Source organism: Sorex fumeus, unplaced genomic scaffold (genome assembly GCF_029834395.1).
Source record: "Sorex fumeus unplaced genomic scaffold, SorFum_2.1 ptg000128l, whole genome shotgun sequence".
Classification (NCBI taxonomy): Eukaryota; Metazoa; Chordata; class Mammalia; order Eulipotyphla; family Soricidae; genus Sorex; species Sorex fumeus.
Window position 1 is genome coordinate 25,070,298 of NW_026606185.1, and position 25,433 is coordinate 25,095,730.

A 25,433-nucleotide genomic window follows, 5' to 3' on the forward strand; every position below is an offset into this window, starting at 1 on the left:
TTGTGGGTCCTGAGAACACAGGGGTGGGGCGCTTGCCTTGCACATGGCCAACCCGGGTTGGATGACTAGCATCTCAGATGGTCCCTAAGCACCTCCTGGAGTGATTCTTCAGCACAGACCCAACTATTACCCCTGAATATCACTGAGTGTGTCCCCCCCACCAAAAAAAAATGTAAATGATTGTGACTGGAGAGATAGCAAGCGTAGTTAAATTGGGGTCATTGCCTCTGTGGAGTTGGGAGGGGTGACCTCCACTCATACCCCCATTTGCCCAGAAACCACCTCCGGTTTTTGTGGGTCATACCCACAAACCACCTCCAGCCTAATTTAAACTCATTAATGGCCAAGATTCAGAGACTGACAAATCTCGCAAGAGAGTCACAAGTTTATCCAAAAATCTCAGAATTCCTGGAGCCAATTTTATACTCCACTCCACGTGACAGGCGTGGGTGGTGGGAAGGGTAACTAAAGGTGGTGGGAAGGTTGTTATGGTGGTGGGATTGGTGTTGGAATACTGATTATGGTAAACTACCGTGAACTACTTTAAGCACTGTAAGCACTGTCCTCCCGTTGTTCATCGATTTGTTCGAGCGGGCCCAGTAACATCTCCATCCTGAGACTTGTTGTTATTGTGTTTGGCATACGGAATGCGTCATGGATAGCTTCCCAAGCTTTGCCGTGTGGGTGAGATACTCTCGGTAGCTTGCCGAGTTCTCTGAGAGTGGCGGAGGAATCGAACTCGGCTTGGGTGGGCCGGCTGCGTGCAAGGCAAACACCCTACCACTGTGTTATCGCTCATAAAATTGGGGGGAAAAATTGGGGTCATTAAAAGCACTGGTCTACTGCTGACTCTTGCTCAATCCCAGCACTGAACAGTCCCGAGCGCTACTAACTTCTGAGGTGCTGGAGCGACAGTGCACAGTGGAAGGTGTTTGCCTTGCACTTGGCCAACCTGGGTTCCATCCCTGGCACCCCATATGGTCCCCCAAGTACTGCCAGGAGTAATTCCTGAGTGGAGATCCAGGAGTAAGATCTGAGCACCCTCGGTGGGGCCCCCAAAATGAAAGTAAGCTCTGAGTACAGAACCAGAATTAAGCCCTGAGCACTGCTGGGTGTGGTTCAACACCACCACCTCCCCAAAGACAGAATGCAAACAATTACAGGGGATTGCAGTAAAGCACTTGTCCCACATTTGTGAGGCCCTGGTTTAGATTCTCAGCACCACACACACACACACACACACACACACACACACACACACACACATCCCTCACCCACCCAAGAATGTAAAAGAGTACAAGCTTCTCACCAAGAAAGTACTGCCATTCGAAATTAATACATTAGCTCACCAAAAGTCTGCTCAGAATGGAAGGCTTTTTTTTCTCTTCTTCTGTTTTTGGGATCACATCTAATGGTGCTGGGGGCAGGAGGTGGGGCTACACCTGGCATGGGGTTTAGATGAAGTTCCTGATCATGTGGCAGCGTAGACCAACCTGGGCCTTCTGCATGCAAAGCACATTTTCTCACGCCGAGTCACACACTCATCATATTTTATCACAGTACTTCATCTTGTCAGAAGTGTAAGTTAAGGGGAAATGCTTTAAGCATTTTCAGGTGGCGGGGAGGGGGGAACAACTTCTGGCTTCAACTTCTTCTTTTGGCCTTACTGGCTCTAGCAGCTCTAACTTGAACTGGAAAGTACCTGAAAGAGGCTTGGATTCGTTTGGGTGTTTTATCCCTTCCTCATTAGTTTGTTTTTCACTTTGCTGGAGCTGAAGATCAAATCTAAGGCTCACAGATGCAAAGCATGCACTCTTCCACCGAGCTGCATCTCCTGCCAAGAGGGCTTTTATTTTCTTTCTCTTTTTTGTTATTTTAAATGATTATTTTTTTCTCTTTTTGGGTTTTAGGCTATATCAGTTGTGCTCAGGGCTTACTCCTGGCTCTGTGCTCAGGGTTCATTTTCATTCCTGGCACAGAGACCACATGTGCTGGGGACCGAAGCTGGGGTTGTCTGTGTGGAAAGCAAGCACCCTACCTGCTGCACTATGCATCCAGCCCCAGAGCTTCTTTTATTTAATTATTTAATTATTTATTTATTTATTGCTACCCCAGCTATGCTCAGGGCTAACTCCTGGCTCTGTACTCAAGAATCACTCCTGGTGGGCTCTGGGGATCATATGCTGGGATTCAATGCAGTATGCATTGAGCGAGGCAAGGGTGCTTACCTCTCCAGCCCCCAAGGCCTTTCTTTTTAACAGTGTCAAGGGTTAGAGAAATAGTATAGAAAATAAGGTGCTTTCCTCACATGTGGCAAAACCCTATTTGATTCCTGGCACCACATATAATCCTCAGAACAATGCCAAAGGTCACTTCTGAACACAGTCAGAAATAGTCCCTGCCCTCCTAAAAAGTGTTATAAGACATGATTCATAGCTCATATAATTCATCATTTAAAGGTACAGTTCTGGGCCAGGAAGGTAGCTCAAAGAGTTGGAACACTGCCTGGAGTAGTTCTGGTGCCCCTGGCTATTGGGGAGGTCCAAAATAAAAAATTAAATGTATAATGAATTATTTTTAATATATTATAAGTTGTGTGACAGTTACCACAATATCAGAACATTTTCATTACACCCGTTCCCCTCCCTCCTACCCCTTCCAAAGAAACCCTCTATACCACTGCCCTTTATTCTTCCTCTCCCAGCTCCAGGGAACTTTAGCTACTGAACATATCCCAGACATGCAATCATCTGATACCGCATTTCTTAAACTGTGGGCTGGACCCACGTGGGGCTGTGGAACTGCACAAGGGGATCATGGGAAATTTAGCAAAAGTACAAATGAATGCATGGAACCAAGAAGTAATTTAAAATCAACCATGGAATAAACCTCAAGTGTTTTTGGCAATGCTTGCAACACGGCATTTCTCAAAAATGGGTTGTGAGTGGAAACGTTTAAGAAAACCTAACATAGGCTGGTGAAATGGTACAATGACTAAGGCACTTGCCTTGCATGCAGCTGATCTGGGTTCGATCTCAGGTACTCCAAATGGTTCTCCAGCCAGGAGTAATCCCTGAGCACTGAGCCAGGAATAAGCCCTGAGCACTGCTGGGTGTGGCCTAAACCTCTCCTTCCTTCCCGCTTCAAAAAAAAAGAAAAACTGATCTAAAATAGGATTTATTTCCCTTGGAATAATGTGTTAAGGTTTGTACATACTGTGGCATGTACTTCATTCCTCCTTTTTTTTTTTTGAAGGTTGAATAATATTCTATCATTTAGTTATATCAATTTTTAATTATTTTCTACCTTTTACCTTCCTCAAGGTGACACAAAGAGATATTTAGTAGGGGCTGGAGCAATAGGACAGTGGGTAAGGTGTCTGCCTTGCATGTAGCCGACCCGGGTTTGATTCCCAGCATCCCATATGATCCTCTGAGCACTGCCAGGGGTAATTCCTGAGTGCAGAGCTGGAAGTAACCTCTGTGCATCGCCGGTGTGACCCAAAAAGCAAAAAATTCAAAAATAAATAAATAAATAAATAAATAAAAGAGATATTTAGTATTGTCTGTATAATTTTTTTGTTTGTTTATATTTGGGGCTACACCCAGCAGTGCTCAGGATTTACTCCTGGCTCTGCACCCAGTGATCACTATTAGTGGAGCTTGGGGGATCAGATAGAATGCCAAAGATTGAACCCAGGTTGACCAAGTACAAGGCAAGCAACTACGAGCTGTGCTATCACTCCTGCCCCTCCTGTGTAATTTTGGGGGTTTGGGGACCATATCTGTTTGTTCTCATGGGGTTACTCCTAGCTCGGTGCTCAAGGGCCACTCTTGGAGGTGTTTCAGTGACCATATGTGGTACCAAGCACCGAAAAGGGGTTGGTGCATGCAAGCCAAGTTCTGTAATCCCTGTGCTCTTTCCAGGCCCGGCCTGCATAGTTTATAAGGTTGAAGTCCATCAAATGGAACCCTCTCAGGTTTCTGAAGCAAAGTAACTTGCGTAGGATAAACGGCAGGAAACACCGGATGATGTGCTAGAGCATCAGCTCCATTTTCTGATTTTCAAAAATTTCAGTCCTGGGACCAGAGCAATAGCACAGCGGGTAGGGTGTTTGCCTTGCATGCGGCTGACCAGGGTCTGATTCCTGGCATCCCATATGGTCACCTGAGCAATGCCAGGAGTAATTCCTGAGTACAGAGCCAGGAATAACCCCTGAACATCACTGGGTGTGACCCAAATAGAAAAAAATATATATATTTTAGTCCTAATAAAATGCTATTTTATTAGCAACATATTAATCTAACTTCCACTAGCAAATCAAAGTGTGAAAGATGATCTGAAATAAAGGCAGAAATGGGGGGGAAGAAATTGAAAGAAAGAAAAGAAAACAAAGGAATAATTAAAAGGGAAGAAATGAAGGAAAGAAGGGAGGGAAACTACTCTTGTGGCCCCATCATTCTTATCTTTTTTTTTATTTACTTTTTTGCCTGGGCTGGAAAGATAGCACAGCGAGTAGGGCGTTTGCCTTGCATAAGGCTGACCTGGTCAACCCGAGTTCGATTCCTCTGCCCCTCTTGGAGAGCCTGGCAAGCTACCGAGAGTATATCGCCCGCACGGCAAAGCCTGGCAAGCTCCCCGTGATGCATTCAATATGCCAAACATAGTAACAACAAGTCTCACAATGTTACTGGGCCCGCTCGAGCAAATCGATGAATAATGGGAGGACAGTGACAGTGATAGTGACTTTTTTGCCTCTCGAAAGATTTTACTGGTTGTTTTAAAGATCAGTACACAGGTATTATAATTTGTACATAAATTCTTAAGTACATAGTACATTCTCTTTTTTTTTTTTTTTTTTTTTTTTGCTTTTGGGTCATACCTGGTGATGCACAGGGGTTACTCTTGGCTCTGCACTCAGGAATTACTCCTGGTAGTGCTCAGGGGACCAAATAGGATGCTGGGAATCAAACCCGGGTCGGCCACGTGCAAGGCAAGCGCCCTACCTGCTGTGCTATCGCTCCAGCCCCTCTTAAGTACATTCTTAATGTACATACTAAAGTATATAAATTCTTACCATCATTCTTATTTTAAAACCAATCTGCACAGTAAAGGAAAATGCACTGTGTGCTCTAGGCTTCCCAGAACCGTGCAGGAAGAAGTGACGGAGGATCAATCTACCAGGACTAGGTTTATCGGCTTCCCATGCTCGCAGCCCAGGGAGGATGTGAACGCCTCTCATTTCCCTCAATCCCATAAGAACTGATGGGAAATGAAAACAATATGGTGGTGGAAATTTTCTACTTTCTTATTCTTTGCAGGAGTCACTGCAATCCTTATAAATTCTAAGTATAGCACCAACATGTTTTAGCAAACCTTTCACTTCTGCATTTCTTTCACTCCTAGAATTGCTGATGATCCTAAAATCTATTTCACCTTTGCTAGCTCTTTTTCAAGTGAGAGTTCTTCCTGTTTGATTTTTGCTGATTCATCTTTTGCTCTTTTTTTTTATGCCTACCCTCAGGTCTTCCTTACTCTGGTGGTGAGCTATACTCAATTATTTTTGAAAAACAAGATGAGGGAAATAAACACAGAACTTCTGTAGTCTGAAGCAGTAATTGTTTAAAGCTCTGAGGGAAAAAAATTACCAAGGGATGGATAATGGTAAACACCAAAGCAAGCATCTCCTTTTTGTGATTCATTAGGATTCAAGAATTATATATTAAAGTATAGGGCCAGAGAGATAGTACTGCTGATCGGGTGCTTGTCTTGCAAGCAGCTGGCCTCAGTTCAATCCCAGGCATCATATGTGGTCCTACGAGTGATCCTTGAGACTAGAGCCAAGAGAAAGTCCTGAGCACAGTCAGGTGTGACTCCAAAACAAAAGAAAAACAAAAGCTAAATTATAATTTAATCCCTTAAAATTAAATATTTATTTTTAATAACCGGGAATCAAACCCAGTTTGGCAGTGTGCAAGGTCCTCTCTCTGGCCCCAGGGCAAGTTCTTAACCTATTTGTACCTCAATTTCTTGGGAAATAACGGTAATGATGACTATGCTTACCTAAATTGTTGCCTTGATTTTTATTGCTGAACATTAGAAGTATGAAATGGTAGAACAGACTTCTTAAGGGCTTTAAACATTAACATTTAAACATTAAACATTACTATATAAAAATCATTGGCAACAGCAACAAAATATACATATGTATATATATCATTGGCATCATTTCTCCACAGGTAAGCCCTTTCTATTCCATACTCTCCAATGCCTTGAATTACTCTGCCAAGAAAGCCTCTCTAGCTAGCTCTTCTCCTGGTTCAAGTCCTTCTCCACAAACTTCAAGACCAATTCAACTCTACTTCCATGTTATGTTCTCCCAACTTCTCTAATCAGTTAGTTACTGGCTTCCTTCAGCCTTCACAAATATTTCTATGGTTCCACTTAGCACTGTATTATGTATGCTTTATGAATTTGACTCTCTTCAATTTAAGCTCAAGTTCCTGCAGGTCTGGGTTTGGCCAGCAGACATGTACTACTTGCCTCTAGCACCCTAATTAATAGACATAAAACAAAGTTTGCAGAATAGACAGATTTTTTTGTTCCTCACTGTACTTTGGAGTTCATTATTTTCTTGCAAGCCTTAGACCCTGTCTATAGCATTTTTGTGTCCTAGAAACATCGAGAAGAATATGCCACAGATAAGTGCAACTCAAAAATGATCTGCTTAATCCTTTCCTCCCCACCCTAATGAGACCCGGAGTCGCCGCCCACGAACAGCCTCTCTGGCTCCTGATGAAGCTACTTAACGGCCATGATCCCAGAGACTCAGAAACAAATCTTGAAACCCAGCGGCTTTTGGCAGAAATGCGTCTGGACCCTGCAGTAGGCTACTGTCGCCGGGCCACCCCAGAGGGGAAAGGGTGCTGTCTCTCCGTCTGCTTCCTCTTGGCAGCTCGGTGAGCGCCATCCACCAGAGCACATTGGACAGTCAGGTTTGGGCCCGCAGTGACGAGACACGCAGGGCCTCACAGGATGGGGGTGGTGCCGGGCCTGTCCTCCCCACCCCAACAAGACCCCAAGTCATCGCCCATGAATGGCCTCTCTGGCTCCTGATCAAGCTGTTTAATGGCCATGATCCCAAAGACTCAGAAACAAATCTCGAAACCCAGAGGTTTTTGGCAGAAATGTGTCCAGTCCCTGAAGTAGGTTACTGGCGCTGGGCCAACCCAGGTGGGAATAGGTTTTGTGCCTTGGCCTGTTCCCCCTGGTGGCCCAGTGGCTGCCATCCTCCAGAGGCCACTGGACAGTCTGGGCCCGCAGTGACAAGATACTTGGGGCCTCATGGGATGGGGGTGGAGCTGGCCCTTCCCCCCCACCCCAATGAGATCCCGAGTCACCGCCCATGAATGGCCTCTGTGGCTCCTGATCAAGCTGCTTGACAGCCATGATCCCAGAGACTCAGGCAAATCTGGAAACCCAGCAGCTTTTGGCAGAGATGCCTCCAGACCCTGCAGTAGGTTACTGTCGCCAGGCCAGCCCAGGGGGAAAAGGGTACTGTCCCTCCGCCTGCTCCCCCTTGGCAGCTCGGTGACCGCCATCCGCCAAAGGCCATTGGACAGTCAGATTTGGGCCCACAGTGACGAGTCACGTGGGGTCTCACGGGAAGGGGGTGGAACTGGCCCTTTCCTCCCCATACCAACGAGACCCCGAGTCACTGCACATGAACAGCCTCCTGGCTCCTGATCAAGCCGTTCAATGGCCATAGTCCTAGAGACTCAGAAACAAATCTCAAAACCCAGAGGTTTTTGGCAGAAATGCGTCCAGTCCCTGCAGTAGGTTGCCAGTGCTAGGCCACCCCAGGTGGGAATAGGTTTCGTGGCTTGGCCTGTTCCCCCTGGCAGCCCGGTGGCCACCATCCTCTATAGGCCACTGGACAATCAGGTTTCAGCCCGTAGTGACAAGACACAAGGGGCCACACGGGACGGGGATGGATCTGGCCTTTTCCTCCACACCCTATTGAGACCCTGAGCCGCTGCCCACAAATGGCCTCTCTAGCTCCTGATCAAGCTGCTTGACGGCCATGATCCCAGAGACTCAGAAGCAGATCTCAGAACCCAGTGGCTTTGGGCAGAAATGTGCCTGAACCCGCAGTAGGTTACTGTCGCTGGGCCACCCCAGGGGGGAAAAGGTGCTGTCCCTCCACCTGCTCCCCCTAGGCGGCTCGGTGGCTGCCATCCTCCAGAGGCCATTGGACAGTCAGGTTTGGGCCCTCAGTGATAAGACACTCGGGGCCTCATGGGATGGGGGTGGAGCCAGCCCTTTCCTCCTCATTCCAACAAGACCCCGAGTCGCCGCCCATGAATGGCCTTTCTGGCTCCTGATCAAGCTGCTTAACAGCATGATCCAAGAGACTAAGGAACAAATCTCGGAACTCAGCAGGTTTTGGCAGAAATCCCTCCAGATTTAAGTGTTAAAATTTCAGAATTTCAAAATCGCACAGCCACTACTGCACCCACAGGACATTATATGTTAATTCTTAACCAGCAATAGAAAACAAATTGTCTACTGTTGCCTTTTCAGCAGATCTGAGTGTTGGGGTAAAATCCCAAATAATAAAGGTGGGTCTGGTGTCAAAATATTGAATATGATCAAAGTAGAGAGAGAGTAATGTGGAAATCATCTGCCCCACAGGTAGGGGGAGGGTTTGGGATGGGGGTATACTGAGGGTTTTGGTGGTGGAGAATGGGCACTGGTGAAGGTATGGGTGTTTCATTGTATGACCGAGACTTAAACCCAAAAGCTTTATAACTGCTCTCATGGTGATTTACTAAATAAAATTATAAAAAATGAAAAGAAAAAAGGAAGGTGGAGTTCATGCCCAATTCAATCAGCTAATCCGTAGCTGAATTAATAGCAGTACTCCTACATAAAAAAATGATCTGCTTAAGAGCCGGAGCATAGTACGGTGCATAAGGCACTCTCCTTGTCCGCAGAGTGCCCAGATTTGATCCCTGGCACCTTATATGATCCCCTGAGCCTTGCCAGAAGTGAATCCCAAGTGCATAGCCGGGAGTAAGTCCTGAGCACTGCTGAGTGTGACTCCGATTCCCACCTCCCCAAAAGAGATTTGCTTTGTCCAGGGCCACAGCAACAAATTCAAGTCTTTCGAGAGTACCTACCACTGTCTACAAAGTTCCTGAAGAACTGGAAATGTATACCTTCACATGAAATAGGAGGAAGTTGAGTAAGTACATAAACATTTTATAACTTCAACTTTTGAAATCATATTTATCTTAATTCCTTCCAGGGCCTAAGTTAATGGGAAGCAAAGTACAAAAACTTTTTTTTTCCTCTCCAAGTAACCATAAAGTTCCAATATTTAGCGATAAAATTGTAAATTTAAACAACCATGACCTTATTATTTATAATATCTCTTCGATCTGGGCACACTCAACCCAGCAGTGCTGGGAGATACTCCTCCAAGTTCTGTATTTTGGAGGTGGGGGCAGGTCACTCCCGGCACTGCTCAGAGGACCAGGTGATGCTAGAGATGGAACGCAGCCCTTCTGCATACAAAGCATGGACTCAGCAGGTTTTTGTAATCATAATCTTTAGTTTATCATTTTAATGTCATCTTTATCAATGACTGCTCCCCAAATATTTCCTTCAATTCTGGCAGTAAAGGCCCTCCCGTTGATCATCGATTTGCTCGAGCGGGCCCAGTAACGTCTCCATTGGAGACTTTGTTGTTACTGTGTCTGGCATATTGAATATGTCACGGGGAGCTTGCCAGGCTCTGCCGTGCGGGTGAGATACTCTCGGTAGCTTGCCGGGCTCTCTGAGAGGGGCGGAGGAATCGAACTCGGGTTCGGCCATGTTGGCTGCGCGCAAGGCAAATGCCCTACCACTGTGCTATCGCTCCTGTCTATGATCGTTTAAAGAAGTAATGAACTAACAGTTGAAATTCTTACAGAAAGGTTTAGTGAGTATAGTATTTTTCACTTACTGAGGTTTAACATTAGATACAATTTTCTAAGAGGTAGTGGAATGTATTGTAGCAAAAAATTAGATCTTAGAGGAAAAAAATCAGCTGACTTAGAAAAGATGTACATATTTCTTCTATGTAAACTTCAGCTAACAAATAGTTACCCTATTTCCCTATTTCATGAGAAAAGTAAATTTTTTTTCTTTTAATTTTTTTTTTTTTTTTGCCGCCCGAGTACCTGGATGTACTCAGAGTACCTGGATGTACTCAGGGCTTAATCCTGGCTCTGTACTCAGGGATCATTATGGGTGTCTAGAGGGGACATTTGGGTGCCAGGGATCGAGCCGGGTCAACTATGTGCAAGGCAGGCACCCTGCCCACTGTACCATTGTTCAGCCCCTATAGAAGGTAACTTTTAAAGAAAATGTGTTTTATGTTAGAAACTAATTATAACTGATGTTCAAATATAATCTGCACAGGACCTAGACATTTCATCTAAATGCACTAAATTGCATTTCTAGATTTTTAAACATGAGGGTTGGAATAAGAAAATTGTATTTTGAGATGTCCATGTTTTCCTACCAGAAGATCAACATCTAAGCAGTGAAGTGACGTCCTTGCAGGCATAGAACTTTGAGTTAAGATCCTCAGTACTGCCCCACATAAAAAGAACAACCCCTGGTGCCACAACAAAGTGTGCAAAACTCTGGTGCATTACAACCCTACTAAAGTATGTGAGCACCTGCAATCAATGTGTGACTTCCCTCCCAGGAGCACTTTAAATGACTGTGTGCTCAAACACAACTGAAGTGTGCAACCCTTAGCAAAAACTGCAACTAAAACTGTGTGAATACCACAACCAGGGACCTACAACAATGGGAAAAACACACAATCAAAATAATGCAAAAGTTACAAAATAGGACCTTAATTTTAATTATATGTTATATTTTACTTAAGCATAAAATATGAATGAACATAGATGAAGGATACTTCCCTGGTTATATAATTGTGGGTATTACACATTTCCTTATCTTTTTTTCACAACAAAGTTGTACTTTTTTATATTGTAAGTAATTTTAACTAAAAGCATATGCTTTTTATTACAAAAACTAGACGTGATTCTTTTAAAAATTAAGCTGTTGTCATGAATTCAAATGTACTTACCAAAAGATTCTCCCCTGCCACTCCTCTGTTGTTAAAAACCACACACCTAAAAAACAGAATAATGATTTTTTGTTATTTTTACATAAGATTCTTGATTGCAGTACTAAAATTAGTATTTTAAAGCACTTAAAAAGTTTAAAAAATTATTATCATGGGCATGAGAATACTTTGATTTTATCTAAATGCACTAAATTGCATTTCCAGATTACTAAACATGAGGGTTCAAAAGGAAAATTGTATTTTGAGGAACTGTTGATTTTTTCCTAACAAAAGATCAGCTTTATATGCTTCATCCTATGCACATGTGCAGACCTTTAGTAAACATTAATAAAACAATTCTAAATACATGTCAAATTGAAAGATTTTTGCCTCAAATTTTAAAAAGGTGTTCTGGGGCCAAAGCAATAGTATAGCAGGTAATGTGCTTGCTTGTTTTGTATGTATCAGACCCAGGTTAAATCTTCCACATGGTCGGTCCCCTGAAACTCTGCTCTGACTGATCTGTGAGTGTAAAGCAGGAATATTACCTGAGCATCATTGGGTGTGACTCCCCAAAAAACAAACAAGAATATCCTCTATCCTGAAGTGATGCAAATAAGCATCTACTTACATCCTAGGAAATGGGTCTGGTACCTCAAAGCTCTGCAAACAAGGAGATTAGAATTTTACTTGAGGTTAAACACTTCACCACAGATAAACCTCCAAGGATCCTGGTCTCTGAGCTCATAAAACAGGCCCCTACTATGGTGACTTCTTCAGTTAACCAGGGACGGAAACACTGCCCATTTCCTATCTTCTTGTTTGCCTTCTTGGACTGCACGGACACATAAACATCTTAGAACAGTGATGGCTCAGAGTAAGTATATAACGCAAGGTAACTCTTAGCAGAAATGATAGCTGTGTCTAGTTTTAAAAGGTCATTCTGCACTTAAGATACTTAGCTCATTTACTTTCTGTCAATCACAATCCCCGGTTATTTCTTGCCATACTCAGACAAAATCCTGACTGCATCTGTATGCTCTGCTTGATTTACTAATTCTATATGCATGTCAAAGTGGAGCCAGAGGGACAGTACAGGTGTTAAGGCAATTGCCTTGCACGACCTTGACCCACTTGGAATCTAACATCAAATAGATATCTCCAGGTATGTGGAGGTAGCCCTGAGCGCTGTTGGGTGTGGCCCCCAAATCAAAACAAAGCAAACAAACAGTAAAGAAAATGTCAGTGTTAAATGTTAAATTTTTTTTTTTTTAATTTCACTCATGGGGGCTGGGGCGATAGCACAGCAGGTAGGGCACTTGTCTTGCATGAGGCTGACCCGGGTTCGATTCCCAGCATCCCATATAGTCCACTGAGCACCGCCAGGGGTAATTCCTGAGTGCAGAGCCAGGAGTAACCTCTGAGCACCGCCGAGTGTGACCCAAAAAGCAAAAAAAAAAATTACTCATTAGTCAAGGCCGGTATAGGTTCTAATTTCATCTTTCAAGGCACTGCTGATCCACCTAAGTGCAGATGAGCTGTAGAACTTCATGACGCAGGGAGTTAGGTTTCACTGTGGTATTTTAAATATGTTTTGGGAAAGCAGTTTTTTTCTGGCATCTGAAAGGTTGTACAGAGAATTTGATTGGGTCCAAATGAAAGAAGAGAAATGATTACATATATCAGACACCTGATTTGAGGAGCCAGAGTGATAGTACAGTGGGTAGGACACTTGCCTTGCAAGCAGCCGACCTGGATTCAATTGCCGATACCCCGTATGATTCCCTGAGCCCAACCAGGAATAATTCCTGAGTGCAGATCCACGAGTAATCCCTGAGGACTGCCAGGTGTGGCCCCCAAAACAAAACCAAAAAAATCTGATTTGAGAAAAATCTAGAAATACTGTATTTTATTGTCTGACTCCCCCATCCCCCGCCAAATCTTAAATATACTATTAAAATATGGTAATAATTTAGGGTCAATTCATCCTTCGTTTTTTCTTGCTGAAAATAACAGCAAGACAGAAAACATGTAAATAAAATATAAGTTAGTTAGTCCCTTGGATTTGCTTGGATAAGCACCTAAATTACACTGGATATAACTTGTGAAAATGAACTGTGACCTTGAGTCTCGATCCTTCCATTCATTCAGGGGAAAAGAAAATAACCCTATACCTTTTGAGCTCAAAGAGTACGGAAGGATACACGTGGATTCTGGAGCAAAGGCATTATCATGTGGCTGCTACTTAGGGAAAAGAACAAAGCTACCCAGAAAAGGATGATCTATCTGCAAACTCATGAAAAAGCAGCCAGTTTGGAGACTTTGCTTCCAAACTGCAGACTGGGACATTCACACATTCCTTCAGGCAACTTGAAAAGTGGATCACTACTCCAGTCTCTCTTGCTAGAGGAGGAATTATACTGAGCTCTGGGAGGCCTAAGTTGCTGACCACGCTCCCCAGAGCAACCCTCAGTGTGTTTGTGTATAGCCTTGGAAGTGGGACAGAGGCCCAGGAAGGTGGGAGGGAGGCAGTGAAGGGAAGCCCCCCACCCTTTCAACTCTCCTCTCTTCTTTCACTTCACTTTGTAACTGTTCTCTCCAAATAATTTTTATAATTTCCCCCACTTTTAAAGCTATGTGTAATGAGCAACATAGTTCTGAAAAACATATTTTTCCCTACATATTTTCAGCTTCTTAAATTTTCCTCTCAAAACAGAAAAATGCAAAGAGAAGAAATACCAAAGAACAAGCATGTCTGGCATGAAGACATTTCTGTGATGACAGAAGACCAGGGAGCAAGTGGGCCTCCTCTCGTGAAGGTTAAATAAAAGGCAGAGTCGCCTTCAGGCCTTAGCACTGTGGACATTTTGGACAAAGAATTCCTTGCTGAGGAGCTGTCTAGAGCTCCCTTGGTTGAGAACCACGGTATCGATCAGGAGGCTCTGAATCTGCTCATGCTCTCACTAGAATAAAGGGATTTTTTTCTCAAATGACCTTAAATAATTTCCAGTTCTATGATTCCGCAAATCTTAGAGTCTAAGAATAGAAATAATAATCAGCAAAGGGTGAACTGAAAAGAACGGTCAAAGATCACTACTCTGATTTCAGAAAATAAAAATATCAGAAACAGGTAAATTTTAGTGTTTCTAGTGTGCTAGGTTATGTTATAAACATTTCTATATACATTATTAAACATTGGAATTGTTCCCTTACTAAAAATTTTATTAAATAGAATATTTACTGAACTAAATACTGAGTTAGTGTTTATAGGAGAAAACTGAATCGTAAGACTTTTGTTCCTGAGACTCGTTAGATATCGAATTAGACTGAATATCTAGTTAGACTTTGATAGGCAGCATATTTTCACTTGGGTCAATATAACAACAGTTACATGACATTCAGTATCAGTCAATGTCCAATGAGTGGTATAGCTAGACAAGATTAACAAAGGGTTCATGGAAAAGGCAGATAAATCTTATGCTGAGATCTAAAAAGTGGTAAAGATTTTAGCAGAAGAAAAGTGTGGACTATATAATGGATTAAGGGGGCAACATGAACAGAGATAAGGTAAGCATGTACATTATTTTTTAAAGAAAGGAGAAATGAATTGGATTAGTTTAAACATGGCTACATAGAAATAAAATAAGGATGGAAAAATAGGTTAGGACTAAAATAGGTAGATAAGCTCAGGGCTTACTCCTGGTTTGGTGCTCAGGGATGACTCCTGGCAGTGCTCATGGACCAAATATGTTGCCTGAGGTTGAGTCAGGGTTTAGCTGCACGCAAGGCAATTACCTTAAAACCTGTACTATCTCTCCCATCGGAAAAATTAATTCTGAATAAACAGGCCAATTGTCTTTGCTGACCCTTTTTATGTACATCTTCGAAGCAGTGTCCAAACAGTCCAATTAAGGATAAAAAAAATTAAACACAATTGCTGTCTATCACAGAGGAGACAAAGTCTGAAGTTTAAGTTCAGCCAAGTTAACTGTCTGAGAAAAAAAAATCAAGGAGCTGGAGAGATTGCTGAATAGGCTGACTACATGCAAGGCATGCTTTGCACAGGACAAGCCCAGGTCTGATTCTCAGCCCCACATCCCCAAACACTGCTGGGAATGGTCCCCAAGCACAAAGTAGCTCCCCTGCACCTTACCAGCCAAAAGCCAATACACCAATACTCTAGGAAAATATAATAGAATCCAGAATTTCTATAAAGGATAATATCAATATTGTGTCTGATACACAATCTAAAATTACTAGACCGTAATGAAGCAGAAAAATATGTCACATTCTCAAAAGATACAATAAAATAACTAATCCCGAGATGATCCAGATATTAGAATGAGTAAATTAGGATTTAAAGTAGCTATGATGGGCTAGAGCGGTAGCTCACTGGGTTGAAGGCCTGGGTTGGATACCTGGCACCATCTTGTCCCCTACACACTACCGGGAGAAAGCCCAAAGTGCTGCTGGTTGTTTCCAAACCCTTCGCTCCACCCCCAAAAGTAGTTATTATAAACATGCTCAAAGATATAAAGGAAAATAAGGTGGTAATGAATAACAAAATTAGAAATCTTGGAGGTGAGTATAGTGTTGAAATGATGTCGGCATAAAGCTTACGCCAATATTTGATGGGTATTGTAAGGCGTAATGGTACCTCAATACAAATGGGGGGGGGCGTTTCAATTTTTTTCTTTCATTTTTAAAGAAAAATACATTTTTGTTTCTGGCCCACACTCAGCTAACAGCTTAAGGTTTACTCCTGGTGGGCTCTGGGGGCCATATGGTGTACTGAATTCAACTTAGACTGGCCACGTGCAAGGCAAGCACGCTACATGCTGTACTCTACTCAGGTTCCCTAAATTAGTTTTTCAAAAAAATATGAGGGGAGAGGAACAGAGAAAGTGTTTAAGAGAGAACATGGGCTTCTTCAGAAGGGAAAAAGCGGGAGTATGCATCTCAGATTGAGATGTAGGAAAATCTGCAAAACAAAGAAGGCACCAAATACACTTAACACTGAAGACACAGCACAGGAATTAAGGCGCTTGCCCTGAACTCAGCCAACAGTAGTTCAGATCTCCAGCATTGCACATGCATGGTGTGCATACTGCGCACCGCCAGGAGTGATCCCGAGCACAGAGACAGGAATAAGCCCTGAGCACCTCTGGGTGTGGCCCAAGAAGAATACACTTAAATACCTCATTCTGCTACCTGAAGCTATCTATGTTCCTACATTCAAATCCCTTTTTCCAAAGGTCGATGCCCCAAACACAAAGTCCAAAATCCACTAACAAACTGATAAAGAAAGCTCTGTTCCTGAAAGTTTACTGATTGAGGCATCATTTTATAGTGTAGTATCTACCAATTAGTCTCAGGACTACCTGTCATTAACAACCACAATATTTTCCAAGAATAACCTTAAATAAGCTAAATTCAATATTTAGTGCTTTCTAATTGGCATTACTTCAGCTAACCAGTTTCATGAATAATCAGCTGACTCATTCTAAATTTTTTTTAAAAAAATCTTTATTTTAACAAAAATAGATTATCTATTTGTTTTTTGGACCACAACTGGTGGTACTCAGAGCATACTCCTGTATCTCTGCTCAGGAATTACTCCTGGCAGTGCTCAGGGGGATCCTATGTGGTACAAGGATCAACCTGGGTTGGCTACATGCAAGGCAAGCACCCTACCTACTGAATTATCCCACTGGTCCACAACAAACAACAATTAAAAAAACACTTTTAGACACATAATTCTGCAAAGGATGCAAATCAGTGGCAGAGCACCTGCCGTGGGTTTGAGTCCTAGTATTGTAAACAAATGACTTCTTATCTTATCTCAAGTAATGCCTTTTAGACTAAGGAGTAGTCAGACAGGATCTTTTGTTTCACTGGCTTCTTTTCCTTAGTTTTCCTTAGTTTTCCTTCTTATCTTATCTCAGGTAATGCCTTTTAGACTAAGGAGTAGTCAGACAGGATCTTTTGTTTCACTGGCTTCTTTTCCTTAGTTTTCCTTAGTTTTCCTTCTTTTTTTTTTTTTTTTAACAGTGAAACACCATGAGGTACAGTTGTAGATTTACAAATTTTTGTGCTTGGATCTCGGTCATACCACGATCAAATACCCATCCCTCCACCAGTGCCCATTTTCCACCACCAGGATAGTATCCCCCCCCCCATCCTCCCATCCCCCATCCCCCCCTGCCACTGTGGCAGGGCATTCCCTTTTGTTTTCTCTCTCCTCCTGGGTGTTGTGATCAGCCAAAGAGGCATTGAGTGGTGAACATATTCAGTCCAGTCTACTTTCAACCTGCATCTCCCCTCCTGGGAGGATCCTCCAAACATCCTCCACTTGGTGTTCCCCTTTCTCTCTGAATTGTCCTTTCCCCTAGAATACCCAGCTGGCCTCTAAGTTATGGAGTAATTCTCCTGGTGCTGCTCTCAGCTATTCTTGGGTATTAATCTCATATTTTATTATTTTATATCCCCCAGATGAATGCTATCTTTCTATGTCTATCCCTCTCTTTCTGACTCATTTCGCTTAGCATGATACTTTCCATGTAGTACCACTTGTATGTAAATTTCATGACTTCATCTTTTCTAAGAGCCACATAGTACTCCATTGTGTAGATGTACCAAAGTTTCTTTAACCAGTCATCTGTTCTTGGGCACTCAGGTCTCTTCCAGTTTCTGGCTACTGTAAAGAGTGCTGCAATGAACAAACAAGTGCAGATGTCTTAGTTTTCCTTCTTATCTTATCTCAGGTAATGCCTTTTAGACTAAGGAGTAGTCAGACAGGATCTTTTGTTTCACTGGCTTCTTTTCCTCTTCCTTCCTCCCTCAGGAAGACTCTGGATGACCTCTCAGTGCACTTTTTCTGCCACAGGAAAAGCTAAATGTCATCTCAATCTGAGTATTCACTGGTGCTACTTCACCTGAAAGCAAAATGCACAGGTCCAATTTGCAAACAAGAAAGTAAAGGAGCCCTTAGAAGCAGTCCCAGAAGCTGTGGCGCAGTCAGCAGGTCAACTGTACCCATGGGGCAAGTGAATCAGCAGCCTGATGGTGCCTTCAGGCTTCCTGATACCCCCAATTTGCCACTGTGCCTCTGGCCAGACCCCAACAATTCAGGACCAAGTCTCCCAAGAAATTTAATGGCCAAAAGTTAGGTATGTTAGGAACCACACCCACAAACCACCTCTGGTTCAGCTATACAACTCATTTATTGCTCTTGCTTCAGAGACCCATAAATAAATATCAAAAAAGATAATCAAAAGCCACAGTTAAACTTGGACCCATGCAAGGCTGAACTGACAGAGGTAAATCAGAGGGGGGGGGGGGGGGGAGGCGGTGCTTCCTGGTGCCCACAGAAGCAGAGGCCCAGGCAGACTCTCTTGCTCCCACAATCCAAAATTGCTGCATGCTCCTGGCAGGATTCCACCGTGTCACGATGAATGTTACCAAGATATTAATCTGTTGAAAATTAGGATATGTGGGTTTTGTGACTGAAATTTCCAGGCTTTTGCGGGGTCAGGATGGGCTACCTCCACCCTGCCCCACAACCCTTCCCTATACTTCTGGGAGCCTCGGCAGTCACGACCACACCTCAAGACTGCAACCCAGTTAAAAAAGCTATTCCATCCTTACCTTCCCAATAAAAATACTGAACACCCCGAATGCAATAACCTTTTAGTAACTATATTACAAACCATAATGGACAAAAGGAGAGAGAGAAAGGAGAAAAGTGCCTCCCATAGAGGCAGGCTGGGAGGGGGATGTTGGGGGATCATGGGAGAGAAATGGGGGACTGGTGTTGGGAAATGTACACTGGTGGAGGGATGGGTGTTGGATCATTGTATGACTGAAAGGCAATCATGAACAGCTTTGCAATGATCTATCTCACGATATTCAATTAAAAAAATAAAAGCAGTCCCATTTCATAACTTGAAAATAATCACCCATTTCAAGTCTCTCCCCAAAATATACACAATGCACAGTAACATCACTGTATGAACAGGTGAGTTCTATACTGAGGAGCAGAAGGTCTTGATCATGTCAAAACCACAGGAAGAAAAGATTATTTATTTATTTTTGCTTTTTGGATCACACCCGGCGATACACAGGGGTTACTCCTGGCTCTTCACTCAGGAATTACTCCTGGCGGTGCTCGGGGGACCATATGGGATGCTGGGAATCGAACCCTGATCAGTCGCGTGCAAGGCAAATGCCCTACCCACTGTGCTATAGCTTCAGCCCCAAAGATGAGTTTTTTTTTTTTTATAAGCAACAAAAGGAAGCAAGAAAGAACTTTCTGGTTTTTGTTTTGGGTCCCCACCAGGCAATACTCAGGGGTTACTCCTGACTCTGACCAGGGATCACTCTTGCAGGTGCTCAGGGGACCATACAGATGCCGGAGATTGAACCCAGACTGGCCATGTGCAAGGAAGTGCCCTACCTGCTGTATGATTGCTCCTAACCCAAAAAAGAAATTTTGTAGAGTATGAATCTACAATCAACTGACCCATTCACTTTCTTATAGTAATTTTGTTCCTTTCCTTTCTCTGCCAAACTTAACAAGTAGGGACCAGAGAGAAAGCTCGGTGGGCTAAGTACATGCTTTGACTGCAGGGGCCTGGTTGCAATCCCTGACACCTCACCCCTGAGTACTGCCAGGTAAGCACAGACAGACTTCAGAGTAGCCACTGAGCACAGCTGGTTGTGGCCCCCAAAACAAAAAAAAATGACAAACTTAACAAACATGATCCATTCCTGCTCTTGTCTCCTGAGATCATCTGAACCCTCAGAAGTATGACTTCCTTTCTCGTTACTCTACTGAATCTTCTCAAAAGTTGCTGTTTCTCCCTTTCTTCCTGTCCTTTCAACTGCATCAAACACTGCTTATCTGTTTCTTATCTCCATGAAATATCTCTTTTTTCACTTTGTTTTGTTTTGGGGCCACAACCGGCAGTGCTCAGGGTTTACTCCTGGTTGGCTCTAGGCTCAAGGATCACTCCTGGCAGAGCTCATGAGACTGCATCAGGTGCTGAGGAACAAACCCAAGTTGGCCGGATGCAAGGCAAATGCCCTAACCACTGTATTATCACTCTAGGTCTCTCTTGCTTTTTTCAGTTATTACAGACTCAGTTCTAGTGGTCACCAGTTTTATTCCCTAATATCCATCCTTCCATTCTTCTTAGAAACCTGCCTGGCATGCATGGGGGATCCAAATTAGACCCCCAGCTCTGCATGTCCTCTGCGGCACTACCAGCTGTAACCGTGGAGGAAAACCCAGGACAGAACAAAAATACATGAAAACAATTTTTTTTAATTAGATGCCAAGGATCAAAACAGGGTCTCATAAATTAATGCACCTTACCATTAAGCTATATCTCTAGACTCATGTTTTTCCCCCTTTGTCCCCCCAAATAGAGGCCACAGTTCCCCGTGCTCTGGGATCCAGAGTATTCCTGGTAGTGCTCCAACCTAGGAGTGCTTGGGGTCTCCAAGTGCACAAAAACGAAAGTGGCATGCACAATTACAGGAAAGCATTATTAAAGGAAGAGGGACATTCTTTTTACTTCTTGCTGGGTATGGGAATGCAGATGTGATAGCTGGTGCTAATGCAGTGGTGCATGGTGAAACTGTAACATAGAAAGATTATTAGTTTCTTGGCAGTATACAAGAAACTAGTAATCTCTTGTGGTTAGTTGGAGCTGGAGAGATCATACAGCAGATAAAGCACTTGCCTTGCACGGGTCCTGTGCTGGTTCAATCCCCAGCATCCTGTGTGGTTCCCTGAGCACTGCCATGAGTGATTACTGAGTGCAGAGCCAAGAGTAACCCCTAAACATCATCAGGTGTGCCACCCCGCCGAAGAAACAAACAAGTTGAGGTCGACCTTCTTGGATCTTTACTCTAGAGAGAACTAAGCTTGTATCTTGTTTAAGTCCGTTTTAGTTTTGTAACTCACAGTCAATCCTGGCCCTTTCTAATAGACCATAAGCTCTTTGGGAATATAGGTTCTGATACTGTACTTTACAGTACTGAAATAATTAATGACTAACCTAGATTTTAATGAACTTATTATTACATAATTCTGGAGAGGTCACTCTTTAGTATGAGTTGGGAGTGAAATAAAATAGTAGATGTAGTCTCTCAATAAAAATGGTAGGGCCAGAGAGATAGTACAGCGAGTAACGTACTTGCCTTGTATGGAGCCAACCCTGGTTCCATCTTGGTACCATGTAGTTCCCTGAGCATCACGTTGTATAGAGCCCTGGTGACCCAGATAATCCCCAGTACAGAAGGGACCAAGCAGCAATGCATCCTGGATCTTGCATTGGTTGGTTGATAATCACTGGTAGGGCCCTTGGGCTCTACACGCACTACTTGAGAGGTTCCTCCCCTCAAAATTAATTGTCATATAATCAGGGATATGGCTCCATGGTAGAGTGTTTGCCTTGTATGTGTGAGACCCTGGGTCAATCCCTGGTACCAAAAAATAATCTATTTTCCAAGGCCAGAAGGATAGGTCAAATGTCAGAGACATATAGAAGGCCCTGAGTTTGGTCCCCAGCATTGCATGCCCCTTGCAACCCACCAGTTACTGATGAACATGTGGCCCTCGGCGTGCCAATATGATCCCATTGGTGGAGTTCTGCTGGGAGTGGCCCCAGAGCCCCCCAATTGCCAGCACTGCTGGTTGTGCCTCTGTTAAAAACTTATTTGTCAGAGGAAGTGGCAGTTCCAACAGGTCTGGCTCTAAAGGTCATGCACACTCCCCTGTGTTCTACAATCTTTCCCAAACTGTTAGATACAAGACCATAAATTACAGTATCCATGACTTGTATCTTTTTAGTCATCAACGCAGACTTGTACCAAAGCATTAGATCTTTTATTTTTTTAAACCTCAGTGGGTTTTGAAACAACTTTGCTATCTGTGGGAAATATTTTGTAGCTAGCTCTCTCTATGAAGAGGTGGAATCTATTTCTGTATAGTTCACTCTGGCCCACGAGTGACTAGCTTTGACTAGAATTCTACAGAAACAACACTAGTCTCCACTTCTGCCTCAAGAGGCCTTGAAGCTTTTGTCCTTTGGTTTTGGGGGTCACAACTGGTGATACTCAGGGCTTAGTCCTGGTTCTGTGCTCAGATTTCAATCCTGGCAGGCTCAGGGGACGTTATGAGGTGCCTGGAATTGAACCCCCGTCAGGCGCATGCAAAGCAAATATCACTGCCTTGATGCCTTATCACTGTTGCAGTATCCCTCCAGTCCTGGCCTTGAAGCTTTTGCTTCCACAATCCTGAAACCCTTTACCACCAAATGAAGAAGTCTAGGAGAGCCCAATGGTGGGTGAGAGACTCCGTGGAAATGTCATTTCTCCTATAGGCTCCCAGACACAGAGCTGTCCTTGCCACTGACCACAAAGGCACCCACGATCCCAGCCAGAACCCTAGCTGAGCTGAGTGCAAACTGCTGACCAACAGATCTATGAGCAGAACAGTTGTTCTCATTATGTTTTGGGATAGTTTGTTACACAGTTTTGGGATAGCTCGTTCCACTATGTTTTGGTATAGTTTGTTATACAGCAAAACCTAACTAACCTTTCCAACGTGGGTGCTGAAATTTCTTACAGTTGAAACAAAGAGAAATAGACAGGAAGACAACTAAAAACTGTATTGATCTTTGCTTATCCACACAATTACAGTCAGTCTGATTCAGTGTTTGTGTTCCCTAAAACCAAATAAGGTGAGTAGTCCAGTGGCGACCAGTGACCTGCTTTAGCTTCTCATGACTGTGACTTCACACAGTCCTTCACATACAGCCTTCCTCTTTTCATACTGTTTCAATGACAGTTTTGGTCAAGAAAACACTTTTAACCCCTATGGAATCTAGGACCAGCTAGTAGCTTTGGAACATAGTATAAAAACAGCTTTGGAAATAAAATTGGACAACTAACAGTAGGAAGAAGGCCATGCCTTCTGACAACAATAAGATTCAAACTCTGAATTTCAACAGTGCTTTGGAAAACACTTCCTAAGTCTTGAGAAGCAGTTCCCAAGTATAGAATTAGAAAAGCAAGTAAAGAATCTTTTAATTTAAGAATATTTGAAATTTAAGAATATATGAAAGGCTTTATGATACAAACTTTCTGATCCTAAGTTACAAAAAAATTGAAAGCAAGCCTATTTCATAGTTAAACACAAATAAATGGTATTTAACTATATAAAAACTATGAATTCTATTCTGTGTAGTACAAATATATTGGTACCATAATTCTGGAAAAACAGATTATAGCTTCTGAGACTGAAATAGGCCTTACCTAAAAAATATCAAAGTTAATCTGTTAAAATTGCCATATTAAAAAGCATGCCAGTCACATGCAAGGCAAGCACCCTACTTACTGTACTATTTCTTTGACCCCATAAAGTTTTAGTTAATGTAACTCAATATCAATTTTTCCTCCAAACAAGTTTTTCAAATTCAACAAAAAATACAATGCCATTTTTAAATGCATATCAGCATCAGCTATAATGACCAAGGCACAAAAAAGCAGTACCTTTCACAATGTTTCTAGCTTAAGTTTCTAGAATTGTTGCTAAGTCATTTGGGAAAACTAAATTGTTCCAGGTGACAGAGTTGAATAATGATTACTCTAAAAAGCTATTGTATCATCTCTTGCCTTTTGCACCTGCAAATTCAGGTGACTAGAAGAGGCATAGTTCACCTTTGGAAAAATAAGGATGATCTACCAGCCTAGGTCATCTGGGTCATCTGGGCAGTTTTACTGTTGGGATCTAAGCCAATGAAGCAAAATAGATCCAGTCCCTGAATGTAAAGCGTGACATTAAGGCCACTATGTACTCTCTTGCCAGCAGTAATTTCTATTCTTCACAGAACTCCCTCCAGTAGGGTTCACTGCTTCTCAGATTGGATTCTTTGGTCAATATCTAGGTAATATTAATTTAATTCATTTCTTCCATTGAAATTTGCTGAGCACTTACTATACTGCTATTTCCTATATGATGATTCAATTATGCATCTTCCTGGGAAAATAAAGGAGGAAGCAGAGAAAAATAATCATTTAAAGGGATTGATTAATCCAAAAGGGAAGTGACAAGTATTTCTAAAACAAATGCAAACATAATTGTGCTTCATTTATAATAAATTAAGTGAGAAAACAAAATATTTTACTAGTACCTGTATCCCAGTTCTTCACTAAGATGGATCATGTGAAGGATATATGATTCCTTGCTTGTTCCAGTGAGGCCAGGCAATAATAAGATAGTAGGCCTAGTGCTGACATCCATATATCTCTTACTGCTGGCATTATCAAACCAGTCTAGTGAAATCTGTCCTCCATCTGCAGTTTTAATAAGTTCACTGAAAGAAATAATTCAAGACATTACTCATTTCACATCATCCCTAATATCAGTGTCTTAATTCTATAAATATGACATTATTTGATTATCTAAAATAACTTTTCAGTGTTTTCTAATACATGCACTTATCATTTTCATTATAAAAATGTTATGGAGACTAGTACCATAAGGTATTTCCAGCAACTCTGTGAAAGACAGTCTCTAATAACTGAATTGCAAAGTACTTCAAATATTTATCTTAATCATCTCTTTATTACTCCTAAGTCTCCAGCATTTAACCCCTATTTGATTGAGGTCACCCGAATAATTCCACAGAGAATTGTGAATAAGTGAAAAGCTGCTCTGATCACTGCTCAAGCTCTGATTCAATAATTCAGTTTCCCCATAGACTATGCTATAAAATTTGCTCCCCAAATGTTTTAAAGTACTTTCCACATATTATCTTATGAACTCAAAGAATTTTCTCAAACAAGCCGTGCAAGTTTCAGACAACAAAAGGAATTCCAGAAGGACTAGATGACTCAGGGAAATTAATAACAGGCACCATTTAAATCTTCAGGTTACTGATAAATTCTGACCCATACTTTGAACATCTCAAGGGCAGTTAGAAACACACTAGCGAATCAATATGAAATCCTCTTACAGAGGGCATCACACAAAAATCTCAATTAACTGGAGTCCTTTCCACCACCCCTCCTTAAGTGAATTGGGCACATCATCAAGGGGCAGATGCATGGCGAACTGGAAAGTGGGAAAACTGTACCCCCAAACAGTCCGTTCACTAATTTACAGCAGGGCAAGAATGGTGAGGGACCGGTGGAAATCAATACTTAAATACTTCCCTGCAGCTAGGTGTGGGGCCCGGGGATACCTTCCACTTTAGTTGCCCACGTCTTTATTCTAGATACCTGCTAAATT

At 42.6% G+C, this 25,433-nt stretch overlaps 1 protein-coding gene across 1 annotated transcript in view; it reads right to left on the reverse strand.

Moving 5' to 3' along the window:
• Positions 1-25,433, reverse strand: part of ABHD3 (abhydrolase domain containing 3, phospholipase) — a 50,704-nt gene that overhangs the window by 24,099 nt on the left and 1,172 nt on the right. The window contains exons 3-4 of the mRNA XM_056138225.1: positions 24,334-24,516; positions 11,153-11,198 (exon numbers count right to left, since the gene is read on the reverse strand). Coding sequence (XP_055994200.1) covers positions 11,153-11,198; positions 24,334-24,516 — 229 coding nt within the window. The remainder of the gene's footprint in view (positions 1-11,152; positions 11,199-24,333; positions 24,517-25,433) is intronic.